The following is a 24760-nucleotide window of genomic DNA, read 5'->3' on the forward strand; positions in this document are numbered from 1 at the left end:
ACCAACTGAAGAGTCTGAGGCACATGCGCAAACATTTCCATGGGGCACTGGGCCTTATACATTTTATATCGCTATCTGGGTCCTTTGTGTGCTGAACATTACTTGAAGCAGATTCCATGAATAATTATTTGGGCAGCACAGAATTTGCTTGTGACTGATGTGGGAGAAAGGTTTTCAGAAGGCACTCTTCAGCAACAATAGATACACATGTAGTCCACAGCATCTTTGCTATTGTTCTTTACAAGTGAGCCAAGGCAAATATTAAGGAGCCAACAAATAGTAGCCAGACTTAGAGGCCAACTATGTTTTTTACTAGCCAACTGTAAAGTCAAACCCCAACACAAGGCAAGCTGTTACATTTTCTTAATTTTTAAAATCTTTTTATATTAATGAATTTTATACACAACGTTGGAATTTGTTAAGCACATTACACTGAGTCACTGTGGGAAAGTTGGTTTATAGGTATGTGCACTCAAATATACCTGGTCCAAATATATACCTGAAAAATATCTTCTCAGTATTTTCGGCCATCTGGAACGATACCAGTATACAGGTTCCATATATTTCCAGAAATATTTGGGAATATCTGGGGAACTCAGGCCTGTTTTTGTTCCCTTTAACAGGTTTCCTGGGGAACAGGTTGGAAGCTCCTGATCAGCACAAGTCTTGGAAGGAGACAGATTACTTAGACCAATTTCGATCCCGATTCAGGCCTAGGTTTGGGACACAAAACAGCCTTGGTCACCATGACTAATGAGCTTCTCAGGACGAATGACAGGGGAGTGTATGTCTATTGATTCTCCTGGAATCTTCTGCAGGATAATGATGTCATTATCCACGATATCCTGGAGAAGCTGGCTGAGTTGGGGGGGGGGGGGCAGTACTGTGCTTCAGTGGTTTCAATCTTATTTGACTGGCCAATTCCAGAAGATGGTGCTTATGGACTGCTGCTCGTCCCTGTGGTATTTATGCTATGGGTTCCTGCAGGGTTCTATCATGTCCTTTTTGTTGTTCAGTCACACAGTCAAGTCGGACTCTTCGCGACCCTATGGACCACTTCTTGCCAGGCCCTCCTGTCTTCTGCCGTGCTCTGGAATTTGCTCAATTTCATGTTTGTTGCATCGATAACACTGTTTAACATTACAGGGTGTCTGTTGTGGGGAGGGGAAGGGAAAGGAGTTTGTAAGCCGCTCTTAGACACCTTTGGGTTGTGAAGGGGGGGGTATAAATCCAATCTCTCTCTCTTGTACGTGGAATGCTGGGACTATATGGAGTAAGGTGCCACCAATAAGCATATGACACCCTGTTCTATTTATTTATTTAATTTATACCCCGCCCTCCCCGCACGTGGGCTCAGGGCAGCTTACACAGGCACAAAAGTGCGGTAAAAATACAAAAAGTTAAAACAAGGCACAAGTTCTACTTCTCCTTATCAATTAAGTCTGGTGGGTCTGTGGAAGTCCTTAATTGGTGCTTGAAGACAGTAATGGGATGGATGAGAGCCAATTACTGAGGCTCAATCCAGACAAGACTGAGGTGCCGTTGGTCAACAAGAAAGCTGCTCAAGGACTAAGGAGTCAGCCTGTCCTGGAGGGGCCTGCACTTCCCCTGAAGAAGAAGGTTCATAGCTTAGAGGTCCTACTGGACCCTGACCCACAACTGGGAGGCCCTGACTTCCTCTGTAGTGTGCAGTGCCTTTTATCAGCTTTGGCAGATATTGCCAGCTGGATTTTGAGAAGCAGGTTGCTAAAAGCATCAAGACAAACATTCCTCAAAAAAGTGTGATCTGACCAAAGTGATCCATTACATCCAAGCTATATTACTGTAATCCACTCTACATGAGACTGCCTTTGAAAATGGCCCAGAAACTTCACCTTGTTCAAAATTCATCAGGAAGGGGAAGAATGCTGGGATCATGCCTCTCTGCTACTGAACACATACACTAGAATAGTGTATGTGCTCAGCAGAATGCATTCCACAGGCGAGGAAAGGCACTGCCAAGTCTAAAAGAAGGCCTGTGTGGTTAACAATGGAAGTCAAGGAAACTATAAAAAGTAAAGAGGTGTTTGTTTTGTTTAAGTGAAAGCTCTGCCCCAGTGAATTGAACAAGAGGGACCACAGGCTCTGGCAAAAAAAATTATGTAAGTCAATAATTAGGAATGGGGGGAAATGATTTTGTGAAGCAGGTTGCTAAAAGCATCAAGACAAACAATAAACATTTTAAAAAATATATCTGGAGCAGGAAAACAGGCAGAGCAGCAGTGGGACCTTTGGATGGCAAAGGAATATAGGGATTGCTGAAGGAAGATAGGGAGAAAGCAGAGAAGCTCAATGACTTTTTTGCTTCTGTGTTCACTGTGGAAAGTGTGGGCCACGTACCCATGCCACAGAACCTATTTTCAGGGAGTCTGAAAAACTGAGCCAAATTGAAGTGACCGAAGATAAAATTCTAGACCTACTGGGGAAATTAAAAACCAATAAGTCTCCAGGTCCTGATGACATATACCCGAAAGTTCTTAAGGAATCCAGATGTGAGATCATTCATCTACTATATGTAACCAATCACTAAATTCAGCTGCTGTACTAGAAGACAGGAGCGTAGCAAACGTGACACCAATTTTTAAAAAGGGATCCAGAGGGAAACCAGGAAATTACCAGCCAGTCTGCCTAACATCTGACCCAAAGAAATCAGTAAAAATGGTAATCAAAAATAAAATTATTAGGAACAAAGCTTTCCGAGGGAATATCAGCATGGCTTCTGCAACTGGAAGTCCTGTCTCACCAACCTTTTGAAGTTCTTTGAGAAAATGAACAAGTAGGTATATAATGGTGACCCGGTAGAAATTATATACCTGGTCTTTCAAAAGGCTGTTGACAAGGTACCTCCCCAAAGACTCCCGAGTAAACTTAGTAGTCACGGGATAAGAAGAAGGGTTCTCTTATGGATTAAAAACTGGTTAAATGAAAGGAAGCAAAGTGTAGGAATCAATGGACAGTTCTCACAATGGAAGGAAGTAAGCAGTGGGGTCCCAGAAGGACTGGTATTGGGGCCGGTAATATTTAATTTATTCATCAGTGATCTGGAACTGGGGGTGAGTAGTATAGTAGCAAAGTTTGCAGATCACACCAAATGATGGTAAAAACCAAGGCTGACTGTGAAGAGCTCCAAGAGGACCTCCACAAACTGTGTGAGTAAGCAACAATGTAGCAAATGAAGTTCAATGTTGGTTAAGTGTAAAGTGATGCACATTGGAACAAAAAATCCCAACTTCAAGTATAGGCTTAGGGGGTCTGAATTTGCTGAGACTGAGAGGGGAAAAGAAGAAGAAGAGATTGGATTTATACTCCACCCTTCACTTGGAGTCTCAGGGTGGCTTACGAACTCCTTTCTGTTCCCTTCCCCACAACAGACACCTTTGTGAGGTAGGTGGGGCTGAGAGAGCTCTGACAGAAACTGCTCTTTTTAAGAACACCTCTAACAGAATTATGGCTTGCCCAAGGTCATCCAGCAGCTGCAAGTGGAGGAGTGGGGAATCAAACCCGGTTCTCCCAGATTAGAGTCCGCACACTTAACCACTACACCAAACTGATCATGGGGTTGCAGTGGATAATTCAATGACAGTGTCAACCCAGTGTGATACAACAGTAAAAAACACAAACTCTATGTTAGGGACTATTAGGAAATGGACTGAGAATAAAACAGCCAATATTGTAATGCCCCTGTATAGCTATATAGTGCAGCTTCATTTGGAATACTGTGTACAGTTCTGCTCTCTGTATCTCAAAAAGGACATTGCAGAGCTGGAAAAAGTGCAGAGGAGGCCAACCAAGATGATTAGGGGCTTGGAGCACCTTCCCTATGAGGAAAGGCTGAAGAATCTAGGACTTTTCCATTTACAAAGAGACTATTAACGAGGGACATGATAGAGGTTTATAAAATTATGCATGGTATGAAGAGAGTTGACAAAGGAAACATTGGAACCTGGCTGAAGGTTTCTTCTCTTCAGTGGGGCGAAGTCATTGAAACTTGGTTAGGTCACGTGTCTGTTCACTCCTGGTAGGGCTATGCAAATTTTTCGTGAGTCCCTCTGTTAGAGAGATCAAAGGCTGACTCCCCAGTCATGTTCAAGCCCTGTTCCGACTGTGCTCCTTCATCTTTGTTTCTTCTTCTTTTGGGGGGGAGTAGTGGATGACTTCATCCCACCGAGGAGAAATCTTCAGGTAGGTTTAAATGTTTCATTCTCCTTCAGTGGGGAAAGTCATCTAAACTTCGTTATTTATACCAAAGGAACCTTAAGGGTGTGATTCAACATACACCTTAAGCTTCTACCACCTGTTACAGAGCCTTCTGCTGAAGGCAGTCTCTGATGAATCTGCTTTGTCAATTTTATAATGTTTGACGTAGTGGTTAAGAATGGTGGACTCTAATCTGGAGAACCAGGTTAGATTCCCTTCTCCTCCACATAAAGTCAGCTGGGTGACCTTGGGTCAGTCACTGTTCTCTCAGAGCTCTCTCAGGTTGTCTGTTGTGGGGAGAAGAAGGGAAGGCAATTGTAAGCTGCTCTGAGACTCCTTTGGGTAGTGAAAAGCGGGTTATAAAAACTAACTCTTCTTCTTTATGACAGTTGAGAAAGTGGACCAGGTGGCAGCCCTGCTGTACTAAAGGTAAAGGTTCCCTTGCTCGAAAGCCAGTCAAATCCAACTCTAGGGTTGCGGTGCTCATCTCCATTTCAAAGCCGAAGAGCCAGCGCTGTCTGAAGATGTTTCTGTGGTCATGTGGCCGGCATGACTAAACACCAAGGCGCACGGAATGCTGTTACCTTCCCACTGAAGCGGTACCTATTTATCTACTTGCAATTTCTTGCTTTCGAACTGCTAGGTTGGCAGGAGCTGGAACTAGAGATGGGAGCTCACTCCATCATGCGGCACCCGGGTCTCGAACTGCTGAACTACTACAAATGGATTAATTCTTTTGTGGGAGTCATGTGACTTTTCTGGTCATCAATCCAAAATCCATGACTCTGAAGGAACTCTACAGTTCAATGGGTGAAGTTGGCCAATGTTGTTGCATCCGTAGCCCTGATTGAAATGTTGTCTAAACAGGGATAGGTGTGAATTCCATCCTGACATAGTTTCACAATCAAGGCTACCACAACCTTGGTAAAAACCCTTTAGGAAGAGAAGAGTCCAAATGGCAAAGTTCTGTATTGGTAATGGCATCCCTGAAAACAGAAGCGGAGATACTGTCTGGATGTTGGATGTATCAGGATATGCAGGTAAGCTTCTTTCAGATCTAAAGAAGTTAGACAGGTGTTTTCTTGTACGACTTATAGAATGTGTCTCAAAGATTCCATCCAGAGTTTTGATTTTTTGACCTAATTTTTCAAAGGCTTCAAATTTAGAATCGCTCTCTATTCCTCTGACCTTCTGGGGACCAAAAAAAGTATCAAATACACTCCTTTGAATCCTTGGTCCGTGGATACCTTTTCTATCTCTGGAAGGTGAAGGATGACCTGCTGTAACAGAAGATGTCTCTGGTGAGACTTGGGTCTTGGGCAAGAAAGGAAGTGAGGAGGAGGAGGAGGAGGAGGAAAGAGAAATTCTATTTTGTAGCCTTCTTCTATTATGATGAGAATCCACTTGTCCTGAATTGACTGTTTCCAGGTTTCTGAAAATAGTTGATGACATCGTCGTATTTGATAGTTATGCATTATTTTTCTTGGTTGATGAATTTTTGTCTTGCCTGAAATTGGAAGTCCTTGGTGAGTTCTGGTTCTGTATCCAAAGGATCAAAACCCTCTGAAGTCTTTAGTGTCCCTTCCTCTAAAAGGTGGTCTGTAGCCACAAAAGGAATGCATTGACTTACTCCTAGCTTACTCATCTCTTCTACCAGATGTAGAGAGCATAGCTTTTTTCTTTTCCTTTGTTTCCACTAAAACCTTGTCTAATATAGATTCTCCAAACAGTAGACTTCCTGAGAACTTTTCTGAAGAAAGGTTGCTTTTTGATAGTGGGTCCACCTTCCAGTGTTTGAGTCAGATGCTCCTTCTAATGATGATATTAACCGCCTGTGCTTTGGCACAGAACTGTATCGAATCTTGAGATGCATCTGAGGCAAATTGGGCAGTTCTTTTTGTTTTGAGCAATATCCTTTTTAGCTCTAAGGGATCTGTGTCCGGGTTTTGCAGCAAGTTGTCTGCCCAGCTAACTATGGCTCAAGTGAAGTGGATAACACAGCGAATGCCCTGAGGGCTAGAAATTAAGCCTCATGCGACTTCTTTACGGCTGTTTCGTTTTTGCAATCTACCAAGTCCTTGAGGGCATTTTCGCCATCTTTTGGTAACACTATGCCAGAATGCAGTGCAACCATTGGGGCATCCACCAGAGGTACTTCCAGATCCTCCATGGTACCATTAGGCAACACATAAAACTCTTTGGCTAACGAGGCTAAAGGATTTCCACTGACTGGTAGTTCCCATTCTGCATTAATGGCCCCATCAAAGAAGTCTGGGAATGGTGATATTGTATGGACCCTAGTGGGTCTCTTAAACCCTCTGTTATCTAGATTGGCTGAGGTTGAAGGTCTGGGTTTTTCTGGAATGTCCAGCTGGTATTTAAGAGTACTGATGACTTTATTTAACAGGTATTGGAAATGTTCTACCTGGAAGAGTCTAGATGTGTTTTCCTGGACATCAGCCTCCTCTCCAGACCATTCATCCTCTTCTATGTCAGACATCCCCTCTGCAGAAATTTGGATCGAAGAAGCCTCTCTAGATTCAGAGTCTGGGAAACGTAAATGGTGGGTGGATCTCCTAGTTCAAGTATGCATGTCTCACAACTCAGATCTTTGAGAAGTCTTACATGATATGGGTGCCTGGGACACCTTTGACTCTTTCGAAGAGTGAGCCCTAGATTTCGAGCCTTGTGAAGGCCTGCCTCTTTTGCCAGCGGGGGAGGGCTGAGGGTTCTCTGATGATGAAGAGTCTGGAGACTGAAAATGATAGGGAATCCTTCCCTCGGTGTGCCTCCTTCCCTGCCTTTCTGTAGACTGCTTCTGTCCCTGAGGTCACTGGCCAAAAGGGAAAGCCTGAAGTGGGCAGTTGAACTGGGCTTCCAAAAGGCAGCCCCCAAGTGGTAGGGATGGGCTATGAACATCTCAAGGCTTGGGCCATCCATTCCACACTGGGAGTTGAAAGAGCAGGAAAAACTGCTCCAGGCGCCACATTTGGGGCTACTTGAACAGGCAGCCTGTAGGGAGTAAAGAATTGGGCCCAGGGGGGGTTGTTACTAGAGTTCCCCCACATCCTAGCTGTCTATTCAGGGGCTCGCTGGCTAGATTGTTCCCTCTCTGTCCGGGAGGTTGACTATCTTACCTCCAAGCGTCCTGCAAACTGATCTTCACCTCACAAAAGCTCCGGCAGCTCTTGGAGCTGGTGTGGCACCTGCTGCTGCATGCTGCCCTAGCCTGTAATTCCAGCCAGGTTGAGGCTTGATCGTTGGCTACTGATGTTGGGGGAGAAGTGCAATCTGAAGCCTCGGGTCTTTCTCCCCCCATGTCTGGCTGTGAAGCCATCAGGAGGCTTTCCAGAGCTCTCTCCCCACTGCCAGAAGCCTTGGGCAGGAGGGGCACCTCCCCTTGATCTTTTTTCTTTTTTGCTGCTGGGACGGGTTTTTTCAGGCTCACCAGAGCCTCAGGATCCTCTCGAGTATGTTCCATTATTTCTATTTTTTCTCATTCTGTGACTAGACCTTTTTTCCTTCCGAGCAGAGCAAAGCTTGAAGCATCCTACAGGAGCAGTAGGGCTATCCAGACTGGGGGGGTCAGTCAGCCTTTGATCTCTCCAAGAGGGACTCACAAAAATTTGCATAGCCCTATCAAGAACGAGCAGACCTGTGACCTAACCAAGTCTGGATGACTTCCCCCACTGAAGGAGAAGAGTAATATTTCTCCCTCTCCCAAAATACTAGAACTTGAGCGCATCCAATGAAACTGATGGGCAGTACGTTCAGGACAGACAAAAGGAAATACTACTTTACCTAGAGCGATTAAAGTGTGGAATTTGCTGCCAGAGGATGTAGTGATGGCCATAGGAATAAACAGCTTTAAAAGGGGATTAAGATGGATTCATGGAGGATAAGCCTATCAAAGGCTACTAGCCATGGTGACTGAGGGGAACCTCCACATTCAGAGGCACTAAGCCTCTGAATGCCAGAGCCAGGAGGCCTCCAAGGGAAGGCCTCGGCCTCTATGCCCTGTTGTTGGCCATCCAGAAGAACTGGTTGTCTACTGTGTGAGACAGGATGCTAGACTAGATGGACCATTGGTCTGATCCAGCAGGGCTCTTCTTATGCTCTTATGTAGATGCCCATTTCTTTCAGGACAAATTCAAAGTGCTGGTTCTTACCTTTAAAGCCCTAAAGCAGGGGTGCTGAACTCATTTGTTATGAGGGCCAGATCTGACATAAAATGAGACCTTGGCAGGACGGGCCATGCATGTTATAAAATGTAATGCCAAGTAGCGGAGATATAAACTTTATAAAGGCCACAGACAAACACAATTAAAGATTTTTTAAAACTTAAAACATGCTTAAAACTTGAGCACTCTTGCAATATTTTATTTAACAGTCTTTGATAATTGACACCTCTTGCTCTGAATTATGGCATCAAAATCTGGAGACAATGTCTGTGCTGTAACAATCTTAAGTATGCTGTTCAGGTGTGTAAGCTGCAAACCTACTTTTGATTTACTGGCATTCATTACAGAATCTCACGGTCAATGCTTTGAGCCTAAGACTCAGAGGAAAACATGAAATGGCTGGGCATTGTGAGCTTTTGTACATAGTTGCTTCGTATGCTGGTCAAGAACATGTGAAGGCATGATGTAAGGAATATGTGTTTGTCTAATAAATCACAGTGTTCCCCAGAGAAATAACTGCAACTCCTATACAGCAATGTATAGTGGTCAGTATCATCCTACAATCTGGGAAGTTCAAAATCCTCAGTCTACAAAGAAAACATTCTGGGTGAACTTGATCTGGCTGCACACTCTCAGCCTAATCCACCTCACTGGCTTGTTATTCCTCATCTAAATAGATCACATTGCTTTCTGACTGAGAAAGACTGGATCATGAGTGCATGAATACAGTGAAAAAGAAGGGGAACCCAGTTGTACCTAGGAGAGCCCTGGCATACGAAGCCCAACAAATTCTCTCTCTCTGTAGCAAGTCAAAAAGCTCATACCTTGAACAAAACTATGTTGGTCTTAAAGGTGATGCTTTGTATCTCATCCCTGCGATTTGGGGACTGGGCAAAGGAAGCTCTGGCTCTTCCCCTCCCTTCCCCTGCCCCCAAGAGAGGAGGAGCCACAGTCAATGGAGGGAAGAGAGACTTTGCTCTGCAGCTCCTGTGGGGGCCGGATCCAGCCCACGGGCTGCATTTTTGTCACCCCTGCCCTAAATGGTTTGCAACCAGGATACCTGAATGACTGCCTTCTTCCACACTGTTAAACCCGCTCTTTAAGATCTATCTCACAAACCCTGCTCTTGGTGCCTCTACCTTCAGAGATAGTGGCAGTAGTGGCACCTCACTTATGTGATGCTGTTCCCATGAAACTTGCCTGGCAACTATGCCACTATTTTTTTAGTCACCAGGTCAAAATGTTCCTATTCATCTAAGCTTTTAATTAACCAGTCTTTTGAGATAGTGTACTTATACTCTGAAGTTCTTATTTTAAGCTGCTCAGTGATCTATGTTTTTGTGCTGTGGCTGGGTATATAATGCTGGATTTTATTATGTTTTATTTTGTAAACTGCCTCAGGCAGGTTTCCTGGAAATGCAGCATAAAAATTTGCGAAACAAACAAGGTCCAAAACCAGGCAGTAGATTTACAATTAAAGGAACACGTAATTCACAAAGTAATCACTGCTGCTTAAGGCACTGTTTCCAAATCTGGGTCCCGACTCAAAAGTGGGTTGTGAAGCCCATAAAAATGGGTCTTGGTCTTTTACAGTTTTATTGATTTGTGAATGCTCTTTTTTTTAAGTGGGTCACCATACAAAAAAAAAAACCTTGGGAACCACTGGTTTATGGGACAATTCTCCCAGTTGGATTGCATCTTTATTTTAATAGTCAATATAACCTCAGACAGGAATGACAGCCCGTTGAGATAGCTTTGGGACAGCTTTTCTTAGACAGAAGTAAAAAGAACAATTCAAAACTATTTTTTCTGCGTTAATTTTAAATTATGTTCGTTGGAAGCTTTACAACACCTTTCTGAAGTAGTAAAATCAGAACTTTAAAAGTTATACATAAACAGAATCCTAAACAGGATGTGAGAGGGGAGGACAGAAATGAGCATCACTTACTAAAAATAAGTTTCTTCTCTCAGGGGCACAGAAAATGAAAGAAAAGGTATGGGAACCTAAGTGAATTCTATGCAACATATCCAGATGTCTTACAGCTAACAATCCCTTAGATTTCACCACATTCCTTGGCTTGTCTGTGTGCAGTACATGTCCCATCCTGTGCGAACACTTAAATATCGGTATATGCAATCATTAATACAAAATAGAAATTACACTAATATGCCCAATCCTTTGAACTTGGATCATTGCTAAAGAGTTGGATACGCAAAATATACTGTACTTTCAATTAAACATAATATTAAGCAGATATATACTACCTACATACAACCAAATGAATGAATCAACATACTGTAGTTACATAAAAATACATCTAAAACCACTAAAATGTTTTTTAAAAAATCTGTTTTTCAGACTTAATAAGGAAAACATGTATTTTGGTGCCTAATAGACTGCTGTCAAATGTAAAGAAAATAATCTGAAGTATTCACCTCCAAAGCTTGTGCTTCCAAGCGAGCACGTAGCTCTTTTTCTTTGCAAAGGAACCATTCTTCCCAAGGTGAGAGACTATCTGCCACAGGTGACTCATTCTGTTGCATTTTATTTCTAATGCGCTCAACACTATGGAATAGCAGATAAGCAATTAGACACATCATGTTATACGTATATGATTTGCAAACAAAACGTAAAGAATTAAAGCAGTCTCAATAAGAAACATGTACTACAAATAACACAAATAAAAAAAAATAAACTTGCAATATGCAATAGCAATGCATTTAAAGTGGGAAAACAATGTGAAAATATGCCAACATTTCTGCAAATATCCAAATCAGTACAAATAAAGAGACCACAGAAAGTAGATTTTCCTGGTATAATGTTTTTAAATTTTTTGGACAGATTACATAATTTGCCATGCATAAAATATTTTGGCTGCTTCTTTTTCTCCAAAAAACCACCATTTTTATTTTCCTTTCTTATTTTCTGTTCACCTGGACTGTTTTATAAACATGTTCTACATTTTCAGTGTTTTCAAGGCATTTCAGTGTAGTCAGAAACAAATCCTATATTTGAACAGAATTTATTTGTATTGTCTTTTGTCAAATTCGTATTTGCAATATCTCAGAATTTTGAATACCACAAAACCCCCAGACCAGTTGCTGAATATCCTATCAATACAGCAGCACAATGATTTTGTTAAAGCCATAAAAGTAAATTGTATGGCTTTCGAGGCAGCACATTTTGGCAAACTTTTGCACATTTGGAATTTTGCTTGGATATGTTAACTGAGGTTTGCATTATTATTAAAATCCTGCCCACAGTGGTACTGAAAGTTACTTCTTTTTAGTACTCTCTAGTTTGAGATTTGCCAAGCTGTTCCCTCTCCCCCATCTGCATTTTTGCTGACCAATTCAAAGCAGTTATACCCTCCAAGACCAATGAAGTCAATGGGCTTAGAAGGATGCGACTTTGTTCGGAATTGTACTTTTGCACTTATCCTTCTGTAATGCGTTTTGCAGGATAACTTTGCAGTAATTACTCATGGGTCTTTTGCTCATTCCCATATCTTGTTTGGTTTGGATTTCTCCTTCCCCACCTATTGCTACAACGAACTTGCAATGTTCTCCTGTTACAGCAGTGCCTGTACATCTGTCCTAGCATGCTGAAGCACATTATTTACCTTCCTTCCTTCCTATTTTTATCTGAACAGCTAAACAAAGAGCAGAAAACTTGTTATAATTAACCACATCTTGATTTTGCTGGCAAATCCGTCTGCAGGCTGAAGGAAAGATAACATGGTTTGTATACTGGAACCAATCAGATGGGACTATCCTAGCTGCCTCTCTTGTGTTCAAACAGCCAGAGAGAAGGCAGAAAGTGCAATTTGGCACTTGGCTGTCCAAGGCAAGTGGAAAAGCTTTCTATAAGCTTTTTAGCTATTTTCTGAATTTGTTTCTAGTTCTTTAACATTCATTTAACACTTTGCCTAACATAAAGCAAATCTATTACTTCAGCAAAGCAAAGAAGATATGCGACTGTAGTTCTTGTAATGTGTGGGACAGAAGCAACTAACTGTTTTATCAACATCTTGATTTGTTGTTTCCTTTATTTAGTACTTTGAATCAATGGAATGTACAAGCACACCCTTGTACATTCTAGTACGGCTTCCTTTTATATTTTTGCAGGTTATGGATAAAGTTCTGCTGAGCCTGGAACGTAGACTGACAAGGGCTGCAGCAAGTGGTAGGACTCACGGAGCGGTGCTCCCATCACATCTGTAGTGCCCCCCCCCCGGGCTGGCGTGCAGAGGAGGAGGAGGCTGCTGCTGGGGGAGCCTCTGCTGAGGCTGAAGGACATGTCACCTTGGGCACATTTGGCTCAAAGGGGGAACCGCTGTGGGTGGTATCCCATCGGTATCCACTACAGGGCCTATTGAGAGGCTGTTGCTGCTGCCCAAGGAAAGAAGAATCAGCCACCTTAGGAGAAGCGGCAGTCACTGGCATTGCTCAGCCCTGGCCTGGCCTCTCTCAGTAGGAAGACAGATCGAGGGCGCAAGCGGTGGCCACCCTCCCCCTCTTCTTTTTCTTCCGGTTGGGGCGAGCGGTGCTACTTCCGCTCCCGCCATCTGCATACTCTGGGCCATGAAGCTTGGCGTTGCTGCATTCTCTTCTCCCTGCTCAAAGCTGCTGCATGCTTTTGATTTTCTAGACTCAGGAGAAAACTTGCTTTGGATTTAAACCCTCCCTGGATGTTACTGTTGGTGATGAGAGAACCTAGAGCAAATGGGAGGAAATCCTGGAGCCCCAAGTACAAGGAGGAAAGGAGGGGGAGGAGATCACGTATATGTGTACCATTACTCACAAACACCTCTTTGGCGGACTTATAAAGATTGCAGTGAAGAAGCAAGTTTGTATTCTATTTCTATTGCCCTAGCCCTCCAGCAATAGATATAGAGGGCTGGAGGAAAACATGGAAGTCGATTAAGTTTATGAGAAGCACCAATTATAAGGAAAATATATACAAGATTTATCACAGATGGTACTGGTCGCCAGATAAGATAGCTAAGTGCAATCCAACATTTCCTAAGAACTGCTGGAAGTGTGATAATAATGTGGGTACCTTCATTCATATGTGGTGGAGGTGCCCAAAGGTGCAGGAATTTTGGAAAATGATACAGAAAATAATCCTGAAAATAACAAATATTAAAATTGAGCTATCTCCGGGAACGGTGTTGTTAAATATGCTACCAGAGACCTACAGGTGGAAAAACAAATATATGATAGTCATAATACTTACTACTGCTAGAATTTTGTTAGCTAAGTTTTGGAAACAGGATTATATCCCGAGGAAAGAAGATTTAGTGTGTCGATTATTAGAAATGGCAGAAATGGACAAGTTAAGTTTAACCCTTCAAGGAAAAGACGAAAAAGTGTTTGAGGAAAGATGGAAGCGTTTATATGAATGGATAGAACAGTGTGGATAAGACTCCAAGAGCATTTTGATGATATTTGTACTGTATATTATGTTTAATGAAAAAGGAAAATAAATGATTGGAAAGAAGCAAGTTTGTACTTCATTTTGAGACCATAGTTTGACTTCTGCTGGTGCTCTTTTTAAATTTGCTTTTAATGTCTTTCCAGATTGTGAATTTGGTTTGGTTCAAACTAATTCCATTTAATTTAATTAGTTCCCCCGGCGCCCCCTCCCCCCAAAATTCCTGGCTACAAGGCTGAAACTGACTTTAAAAATGCAGATTTTTTTTTAAAGTAAAAGGTCTCTTGGAGGCGCTGGGTTATGAAACTACCAACTACTTGACAAAAACTGCCAGCACTGAGAACACTCCTAAATTGGTCACACAATGATTCTAGTTTTAAAATATCCCAAGACCACATTCTCTAAATTAACTACAATTGTGTAGATTCTGTTCTTAGATTTCAATAATTCATTATAGTATTCAAAACACTTCTGGCACAAGACACTATGTGTTCTACTTACAAGGTTTCTACACTTCAGAAAGGAGAAATGTCAACAAGAAGTAGACACACTGTCATATTTTCCAATAAACAATCTAGACGTTAACCACACCCATCAACAGTAGAATAATGGCTACAGATAAGATTACTTGACCAACTGTAGTTATCGAAATCAATAAACACAATAATGTTGTTGAAATTCTATCATTGCAGCTCTGCATACGCAGAATAGTTTGCTTGTTAGAAAAGACCAATGGTCTGATTCAGTATAAGGCAGCATCATATAGCAGACTGAAAAAACCACGGATGCCTCATTAGACAATTGTTGTTTAGAATTCAGAAAAGATAACCAACTGCCTGCAAGGGCTTGTGGGTGTCATCTCATCTTCCCACCACCTTCACTGGCAGCCTCCACAGCCTCTCATTTTTCCTGCTTCCTTCCCACCAGCCAGCCTACCTAGTTTTTATCTGTTCCTCCACCTTCAGCTATATTTATTATTTACTAGCCTGATACCCGTGCTTCGCTACGGTATTTAAGTTCCGTAAATCCAGTTATAATACTGATGGTCTGAAGTTTGAAATGTAACATTTGTTGTAGGAATTCTAATGGAGAAGACTGTAGTGTAAAAAATGAAGTGAGACATACGTTGGGGTTTTTTTCCTCTACTGAAGGACCTCTCTGTAGACCACATTGGTGGTTCTGCCCTCAGGTGCTAGGATTACCAAACTGCTTGGTAAACTCACTCTGGAGATGGCCACATAGAACTGTCCATGTGAGAAGCAGTCATCTGCAATGCTCCCTCTAAGATGTGGAGTCTTGTAAGCAAAAATTCTACTTTGTGAGCTACTGGCATTAAAGTTGTGAGCAAGCGATTTGGGTACTGCATAAATTAGTTTGCTCTGGAGCCATCGTTCCTGAGCTAAATCAAAAATCTGTGAGCTGGAGGCTAAAAAACTTTGAGCTAGCTCACACTAACTCAGCTTAAAGGGAACTCTGCTTGTCTGTTAAGTCTTGGGACTTGTTGTTGGTCATAGGTGATCCTGCTGGGGCAGCCTCCCTGATGGATTAAAGTACCCTGGCCCTGCTCCTACACCTGACAAACACCTGCTTGTCTGGTATAAGGGGGGGATTGTGTTTAAAGGCATCAGAGAGGCTGGGCCAGCAGCAGCGCTAAGGCAATCCTGCTGAGCAAGCCTCCCCGACGGCTTTAAGGACTATGCGCCCCAACCCTTGACAGGCGGTTTTCTGTCAGGTGTAGGAGGGCGCGTCTGAAGGCATTGGGGAGGCTGCACCAGCAGGATTGCTAAGGCAATGCTGCTTGAGCAGCCTCCCCGATTGCTTTCAATGCTCTGCCCCTGCTCCTGAGAGACAACTGCCTGTCATTTGGTGGACAGGTGGGTGGGAGTGTGTCTAAAGCCTTTGGGGAGGCTGGCCCAGCAGCATTGCTAAGGTGTTTCTGCTTGGGTGGCCTCCCTGATGGATTAAAGTACCCTGGCCCTGTTCCTACACCTGACACCCACCTGTCTGCTGTTGGGGGGAGTGTGTTTAAAGGCATCGGGGAAGCTGGTCCAGCAGCAGCGCTAAGGCAATCCTGCTGAGCAAGCCTCCGACGGCTGTAAGCATCCCACCCCCTCTCCTACACCTGACAGACAACTGCCTGTCCAGTGTAGGAGGGGGAGGGGTGTTGCAAGCCATTGTGGAGGCTGAGCCAGCAGGATATCTAAGGCGTTACTGCTGGGGCAGGCTCCCTGATGGCTTTAAGCACCCTGCACCCACTGCTGCACCTGACAGCCGCATGTCAGGTGTAGGCGGTAAAGAGAGCATGTTTGAAGCCATGGGAGAGCCTTAATACTGCTTCACCTCTCAGGTGGTTGGCCATTACTGATTTCCTCAACTGTCGTTAGCTCTCTGCAGTCTCCTGTGACTGTTGTGTTTTTTTTAACCTCAGAACACTGAGCTCTGCAGCTGACGAATCAGAGAGTGGGGAGTGCAAGGAGGCAGCAGCCTGGCAGCCACATAGGAAGGAATGGGGGGGACCACATTTTACTCCTTTTGACCCCCTTAGGGGTTGAATTTCTAAAAATCCCTTCTTAGTGAGAATCCACGTCATGGTAGGAAGTGCTCTCCCCGAATTTCATGTTTCTAGATCCAGGGGTTTGGTCTGGGTGTTTATTTTACGGTGAGGGGACTTTTTTTATATCTATAGATTTACTTCATTTATACCCCACTTTTTTCCACAATGGAGACTCAAGGCAGCTTACACCATTCTCCTCTCCTTCATTTTGTCCTCACAAAAGCCCCATAAGGTAAGTTAAGCTAATAGTGTGTAATTGGCCCAAGGTCACATAGTGGGCTTCCATGGCAGAGTGGTCATTTGAACATGGGTCTCCCAGATCCACTCTGAAACTCTAACCACTATACCACACTGGCTTTGTGGGGTGTCTGCTGTTGAACAGTAGCTAGCAGCCAGACCCGGGTGAATCATTCAGGTCACCTGGTAGCAAGTTGCCCTGTAGTTGCTGGTGGACCTGCTGAAATGAATCCTCTCAGCCCTGGAAAGGGCCCTGCCCCCTCTCCCTTACCTTTACTGACAGAAACAAATGCCTGATGGCTGGCTATACTGTCATAGTTGCCCAGCAATGGCCACTGAGAGCATTCGTTTCTTAAAACTACAGGTGCTGTTTCTGTTACTGGGGGGCGTTAACCCTCCAAGGTTTTGTGGGGTTTTTTTTAGTTTTCAGACTTTTCTGAAAACCTGAGGCTTTTTTCAGATGGGTAGAAAGACCATTCTTGTCCATTTATTGCTCCAGTTTCCAGATTTAATCTACGCAGACGTGGCCATGTTGAAAATTACATATATTGATGACGCTTTTCTTCAGCTCTATGTAGGTCTAATGTTCAAATGTGATGATACTGTGTAAGAATCAAATCTATTTTCCAGTCTTTTTCAGGAAGTTATTATCATTCCTTTAGTTAAAGATATAATTCAACAATATTAAGTTGAAATTTTACTACTTGGCCATGTTCCAAAACCCTGTGTGAACATAACTTTTTTCCTCAGCCTACCTGGCAGTAAATTCTACAAGTTGCCAAACCATTTTCATGCTCCTTGGAATTTAAGAGCCAAATTGCACAATGACTGACAAGTTCCATGACTTTCCCTCTTAACCTGTTTTAAATGAAAAGCAGATGCAGGAGCCAGGAGTTGAGATTGATGGAACTGTGGAGGCATGTTTAAACCTTTCCCTTCAAGCTATGTGTGCAAACCTAAATGCTTCCTCCCCAAATATCAAAATGCTTTTGTTCTACAGAGAGAAAACACACAGGCATTTATACCTTTTCCCACACAAGGGGAAAGGTACCTAGGAAGGGGATACTGTGTGGAGAAATAGCCCAAATGATTAAACAACCCCTCACCTTGCCCTATCCCACTGACACATGCTGCTTTTGGTAAAAAAAAAAAAATCTTGTTGGAAAAAGATTAACAAATATTTTCACTCTAAGTTTTCCTATTTTTCAATACTCTGCTGAGAGACAGTGGAACAGAATTTTCAACCAAAATGAGACACATTTAAGGCCAGAATTCAAAAAAATCAGTTATGATGTGCTATAATAAGCATATAATTCTGAAATCCATGTATGTAAGTATAAAATAAACTGATTCCTATAGAAAATTATATGCACACAAACACTTGGGTAACTTATAGTTGGGGGCTCTGTGGCACAGCAAGGAAGGTCCTGGTTTCAATATGCTGCACTGCCTAGTACAAGGATCCCCTACTTTTTTGAGTGTGCAGACACCTTTAGAATTCTGATACAGCATGGCAGGCAGAGCCACAAAATGCCTGCCAACACTTACCTTCAGTCACACAGTGAAGATCCTTGTTCTGTGGCAGCAGCTGTTGCCAGAGCAGCATTTTAAAGAATCTGCCCAGGCAATCCAATTTCCTGTGGCCAATCAGAACACTTAAAGGGCAAAAGCCCTACTTGGCCCTGCCCACTTTTAAAAAATGCTCAGTGGGCGCCAGGAAAGATGTTGGTGAGTGCCATGGCACCCACGGGCACCACGTCAGGGAACCATCGCCTAGTAGTTCAAAATCAAATAGTAACTGAAAGTCACTAGGCTCTTTTTGAAACAGCCAGTGCATTCAGCACTAGGGATTTATTTTTAAAAACTCTACAATTTACAGGTTTAAGAAAAAAGTGTAAACATATGCATTAATTAAACAATTAAAATCTGCCATCTGACTCTTTTAGATTTGTGGTCCTAGTTCCATTTATCTTTTTATGTTTTAATCATAAAAATCATATTTTATCATGTTGTACATTGCCCAGATCCCTGTAGTAGCAGGGACTGGGTGATTCACAAATTTAATGAATAAATAAAAATAAATGACTACCCCTGCATAGTAACTGGCACTGTATTGACCACTATTTCCAAAGTACCCAAATAATGTGTTCAAGATCAAACACTAGAACAAAGTTTGAGTCCAGTAGCTACCATGGGGCCCACCCCCCTGTGGTTTTTACGGGCCCCTCCCCCTGGGTGGGGTGGGCTTACCTATCACCAGGAGCCCACTCAGGAGGGGCAGCAGGAGCCACAGGCCCCCCCGCCAAGCCCCCCATTCCTGCTGCCTTCGCCGAGGCAGAAAAAGTCCAGTGCGGAGGGACGTCCAGGCAGCTATGGGAGCAACAGCAGGGGCCAGGCAGAGGTGCCAGAGTCGGAGCCCAGTCCTGCCCCTTTGGAGGGGGGGTGGAAGAGGACGGGGCCAAGGCAGCCAATGAGAAAAGGTCTCGGGTGCTGACTTGGCTGTTGCTGGGTAGAAGAGCCCCAGAACACCGCCGGAGCAGCAGAAAGACGGAGAGGAGAAAATCAGTCCAACTCCAGCAGCTTCTTCTTTCTCATGCTGCTCCTTAGACCCCCCCCCCCCCCCCCCCCCCCCCGGACCAAAAAAAAAAGGGGAGAAAATCAGGCCAACTCCAGCAGCTTCTTCTTTCTCACGCTGCTCCTTAGGCCCCCCCCCCCCGAGTCCCAGCCAAGGGGTCGCGATGGCTGCCTTCCCCCCTCCATTTCGATGGGACCCCCTTGTGCCAAAGAAGGCCCCCTGGAAACACACCCAGCAGGACGAGGGGACAAACAGAAAGAGGAGCGGAGCTTGAGTCCCCGCCAGTGTTCCCTCTAAGCTGGGTTAGTGTAAGCTAGCTCTGTTTTTTAGCCTCTGGCTCACCCATTTTTGTCTTCGCTCAGGAGGAATGGCTCCAGAGCAAACTAATTTATGCAGCAGTCAAATTGCTCGCTCACAACTTTAATGCAAGTATTATTATTTATTGTATTTATTATTTAGTTGTTATTTAGAAGTATGAGCATGCATGGCAATACCGCATAGACATATAATGGCCGGCCCCCCGAGAAAAACATTGACTCCCCTGAGAAAAAAGTTTAGCTATGGGAATGGCTACCCATCTTGATCTATTTACAAATTATGTCACTAAAGATTACTTTTGAGTAAATGAGCAGAGACCACAAACAGAATGATGTAACTCTCTAGTATCTCCCCAAATACAATAAAATATTCAAATTAAACATAACACACCTCAAAATGTGCTTTTTAGTTATTGACAATTTCTACAAGTACTTTTGATGGCAAAACGCAATCTATTAGGTGCCAAGTACACCAATTTCATTACCCAGGATTTAGTATTTTAGATATGTATCCTGAATTTCTAACCAATGAAGACTCAAAGCAACTAACAACATTGTGAAACTGGTTGGGCTGAGACAGAGTGATGAGCCCAAGTTCACCTAGCAACCTTCTATGGTAGAGTGAAAATTCAAACTTGGTCTGACACTAAGCACTATACCATGCTACGCGCTCAGTACTAACGATTTTGCCAGTAATCTATGCTTGCTATGGTCTAACAAAAATCCTTACAAATATCAATGTTAGCAAAATTAACAAAATTAGCCCAATATATTATTGCTTTTCGACATATATTGCTCTTTAATATATTTTATTGGTTAAAATCAATAAACCTAACATCAAATGTTACTATATATTTACATAGTGCTTTTTAGTGTAACAAATGCTTAATTCTTGCCTTGTTATCCAACAAGAGACCCATGATATACATTACATTAAATAATATCTAGAGCCATGCAGTAGGGTTGGGGTTCAAGACCAACGCATATTACACATTACTGTTTGCACTTAGATATAAAAAATCAGGGACTCATGACAAGGGAGAATCTCCCTGCTGATCCCTACACTGCCCTCATATTTCCTCCCCCTTACAGCCCCCACACCTTCTCCCCTTGCCCTGCTTTCCTTCCCACCTACCTTTCTCAATTTCCCCATGATATGCCACTTTCCCTCCCATCCTTTCTTCACTTCACCTGGCAGCCCCAGTGGCTTTTCCTCTTTCTCTTCTTTCCATTGTCCATACTGATCTTCTATCTCGCCTTTCCTGCCCACCCACTATTTCTTTCCCCCATTCATTTCTAGTTTCAAAATGAAACTGTGGTCACCATTTTGGATTGCCTAGGCAACCCTAAACCACATCACTGATGTCTGCAGTTGTCTAGGCAATCAGAAATGGCTGTCAAGATCTTGTGAGGTGATCTCATAAGGGTTCAGCATTTTATTTTACCATCTCATTTTTCTTCAACAACCCCAACTTTCTGCATCTCCCCTATCTGTACATGACGCCATTGTCCAAGTGTTCTGTTAGACCTACATTCTGAGGTCAAGTGCAGAATTAGATGCATGACATTCATGTACAGAACTGCCTTGACAAGTGTGAAGTGCATACGTTGGTACAATGGTAAAGTTCAACCAGTGTTCTTTTAAAACAAAGGAAACCAAAAATCTTCCCATTACCATACTTGAGCAACCCTTCCATAAAGGAACCCCAATGTAGTGCTTGTGGGTGTCACAGCACCCACAGACACCCTTCCTGGCACACACCAAATGTTTTTAGGAAGTGGCAGGGCCAGGTGGGGGCTTGTGCAACACAAGGTTTCTGATGGGCCACTGGGGATTTTATTGGCTGTATGGTTTTATAAAAAAATGTTCGGCAGCAGCTGCCATCCCAGTACAAGGATCTTCACTCTGGGACTGAAGGTAAGCCATGGTAGCCATTTTGTGGCTGCTGTTCTGCACCAGCTGTTTAGTGGCAGTGACCACCACGCTGTGTCAGAATTCCAAGGTAACTGCAGGCTCAAAAAGTTGGGGACCCGTTTTACACGTTGTAAGACGTATGTGTATTTGGTATTCATTCTTCTATACTCTTGTACAAAACATGAAGGGATAATCCAACTTGATCGTGTGGTTTCACTGGAGTCTCTTAGGTCCCAATATGGAACCAACATTTTGAGAAATTCTGTTCTACAAATCAAGCTCAAAGTAATGCCATTCTACCTACTACATAGTATGGTACGTCTGCAGCTCCCAATACAGCACACACATGGGAGGGAAGGAGATTCACAGAGCTTGCTGCTCCTAAAACAGGTTACACATTCTCACGGCCACTGTTCCCTCTAAGCTGAGCTTGTGTGAGCTAGCTCACAGTTTTTTAGCCTCTGGCTCACATATTTTTGTCTTCGCTCAGGAAAGATGGCTCCAGAGAAAACTAATCTATGCAGCAGCCAAATCACTTGCTCACAACTTTAATGCCAGTAGCTCACAAAGTAGAATTTTTGCTCACAAGACTCCACAGCTTAGAGGGAACATTGCTCACGGCCTGTGCTACTTCTGTACTTCTGCTCTGTATTCTGTACTACTACTCACTAGAAGTAGCATATCTACAGAATGCTTTCCATCTAGAAATCCGATCAACTCTTAGCCCCTTCGTTTCAGTTGCTCCCCAACACGCCTCCACAGCTAGCCGGATTTAGGGTAGCTTGAAAGGCGAAAGAAAGAACTGGGATTAAGGGGGGCGGGGCAGCCACATTACCTATGGTGTTTGCTCCTCTGAGAGATGCTCATTCCCCCGCTAGCTGATGTTGCATCTTCCTCTTGCTCCTTGCGGTGTAATCTTGGGAAACTTTGATGGAAACTTTGGGAGAGCAGGGAGGAAGTAGAAGACTGCCCGGCCCCCTCATCTTCGGAGCTAGCAGGAGAGGGTGGGATGGAACAAGCTGCTCCCCGCCTGCTCTTCGGGGGCACGGAAATGGGCATGGTGGCGACAAAGATCTGCGAAGAGGGAACCAGAGGATGAGCCGCGGCCGTTTCTCAAGGCCACCTTCCCGCGCCCCTCGACCCCTCCCCGGACCAAGGGGCATGCTCCCTCCGCTCGCCTCGCTCGCTCCGCCCACTCACAGCGGCCCCGCCCCCGCTAACGGCTCAAAGGAGAGAGAGGAGGAGAGCGACCGTTTGCTGTACCTGAGGCCGCCGCTTTGAAAGCCGCAGCGCTTGGTCGGTTCCCAGCCGTCCCCGCGGCCCAGCCGCCTCCGCCAATCACCAAGTGCAGTGGGCGCCATGGCAACGAGGACGCCTCCGGCCTACTGCCCCACCGCCGGCCTCGGCGCTTCGCACCTCACGTTGGCTGTGTCTCCAAGGCAGCGAGTGTTCTCCGAGAAGCTCCTCCGTTCTCCCTTTCGTGTTTTCCAGCCAGCCTCCTAACCCTTTGTTTCCCATTCTCCCCTCCCCCCCTCCCCCCCTCCCATTGTTACTGATCAAATGACCCCAACAATGACGCCAACGTCGTCACAATAGTAACTTTTTTTATTCCCCAGGAAGCCACGGGCAAGCAAGAAGTTGCTTAGAGACCTCTGCGTTCTTTCTAGGGAGGCCGGGATCCCCCTCCTCCTATTACAGCTCATCTCCAAACGTCGAAAATGTTTGCTTTGGAGGGTGGACTCTGCGGCATTGTACCCCAACTGCAGTCCCTGTACTCCCCAGGTTCTGTCTCCAAATTTCCAGGAGTTTCCCAATTTAAGGAATTTTATATGTCTTATGAGCCTATGTTGGCCGAATTTTAGAGGTTGTGTTCATGCCTTGCTCCCGTCACTGTGGATCTGTTCTTTTTGACCTCTATTCCCTTTGCAGCACTAAGTCAAGGACTGGTGCCACATAATCTCTCGGAAGAGTGTCATGATTTGCTTTTTCTTTTTGGAATGTAAAATGTATTCTGAGCAGAGGTCAGAGAGAGAATTATGATTGGGAATAGAATTGTCTTCGAAATTCTAGACCATGACCTTTTAGCTACTTTATCTTGTAAAGGAAGGACTCAGCATCTTGTTGGGAGTACTTGCATGATCTGTTCATGCTGGCATCAGAATGATCATCCTTAATAAAGACTGTATGCTCTGTTCTCCAAAAGCCTTGGGTGAATTTCCCCTAGACATGTTCTTGGAAAGGGCAGGGTGCCTATCCTAGGCTCACCTGTAACACCCAACCTGGCTTTGGCAACCTTACACCCCCCCCCCCCCTTTTGCCAGTAGCTGGGCGGCCTGGCAAAGCTCTTTCCAAGGAACAGTTCTTGCACAGATGGTTCAGGGTTGGGAGTCTGAGAGCCCTGGACAGTGTCTCTCTGATTGCCCCTCCACAAATTATATATCTATATCTATATATAATCACCCCCCCCCAACCAGCCCCCTCCCATTAAATTAAAGTGAGGCAATATTTATAACACAACACTGCTTGATAATCATGCAACTAGAAATAATGCCTAAACCAGACTCGGCAGAGAATGTGGGAAGACATTGTTGTTGGTTTAAGACTGTAATTCACAGGTGATGCCTCTGACGCCGAATGTGTGTTGTGAAACACACCACTAGGGCAGGAGCTAGAGAATGAGCTTGTTTGTGGGCAGGGTTGATTGATAAGGAAAACTGCTGTAAATGGTTGTTTCCTTTTTGGCTGGTAGCTAAGCTGAAAGTTGTAGCAAAATTGTGAACACAGGCAAACCAGTCAAGGTGGAAAGTCAATGACCCAAGCACCCAGGCTCACTGCTAACACCTTATAAGATACACTACTGCTTCACCTGTTTGGGTTACTGCCAGGGTCTAGAAACACTTTCTTTAAAGAAACATGAAGTTCTTGTTGCTTGAAACCGAATTTAATTGTGACCACAAACTTGTTCTCATAGCTTCAATATGAACCACCATCTCCTTAAGTCAAGCCCCTCAGCCACTGGGTACACCACCCACAATAATAGCTTTAGTCACAATCCCTTGCTGTGTGAATGATCTCAGTGCTGAAGCAACCAATCCAAATTGAGTAAGAGACGAGTTAGGTGGAATAATGCACGGAGAGGTTTGTTACACACCAAGCTTGCCATCTGAATAGATCCTTAGCATACGAAGCACCCTGCGGAAATGAAAAACTAAGAGCTTATTTGGGAAGAGTTTTAATGCTACTTCAGGGTTTCCCCTGGCAGAGATTGAAAATAATAATTAAAAAATAGCCTGAACTATTTTATTTCA

The 24760-nt window shown here is 43.9% G+C and overlaps 1 protein-coding gene across 1 annotated transcript in view; it reads right to left on the reverse strand.

Annotated features, from left to right (window-relative positions):
* Positions 1–22625, reverse strand: part of CCDC34 (coiled-coil domain containing 34) — a 45682-nt gene extending 23057 nt beyond the window's left edge. The window contains exons 1-2 of the mRNA XM_015425689.1: positions 22288–22625; positions 10854–10983 (exon numbers count right to left, since the gene is read on the reverse strand). Coding sequence (XP_015281175.1) covers positions 10854–10983; positions 22288–22511 — 354 coding nt within the window. The 5' untranslated portion in view covers positions 22512–22625. The remainder of the gene's footprint in view (positions 1–10853; positions 10984–22287) is intronic.
* Between the last annotated feature and the right edge of the window lie 2135 nt (positions 22626–24760).

The sequence above is a fragment of the Gekko japonicus genome, unplaced genomic scaffold (genome assembly GCF_001447785.1).
Source record: "Gekko japonicus isolate JY-2015 unplaced genomic scaffold, Gekko_japonicus_V1.1 scaffold1316, whole genome shotgun sequence".
Taxonomy (NCBI): Eukaryota; Metazoa; Chordata; class Lepidosauria; order Squamata; family Gekkonidae; genus Gekko; species Gekko japonicus.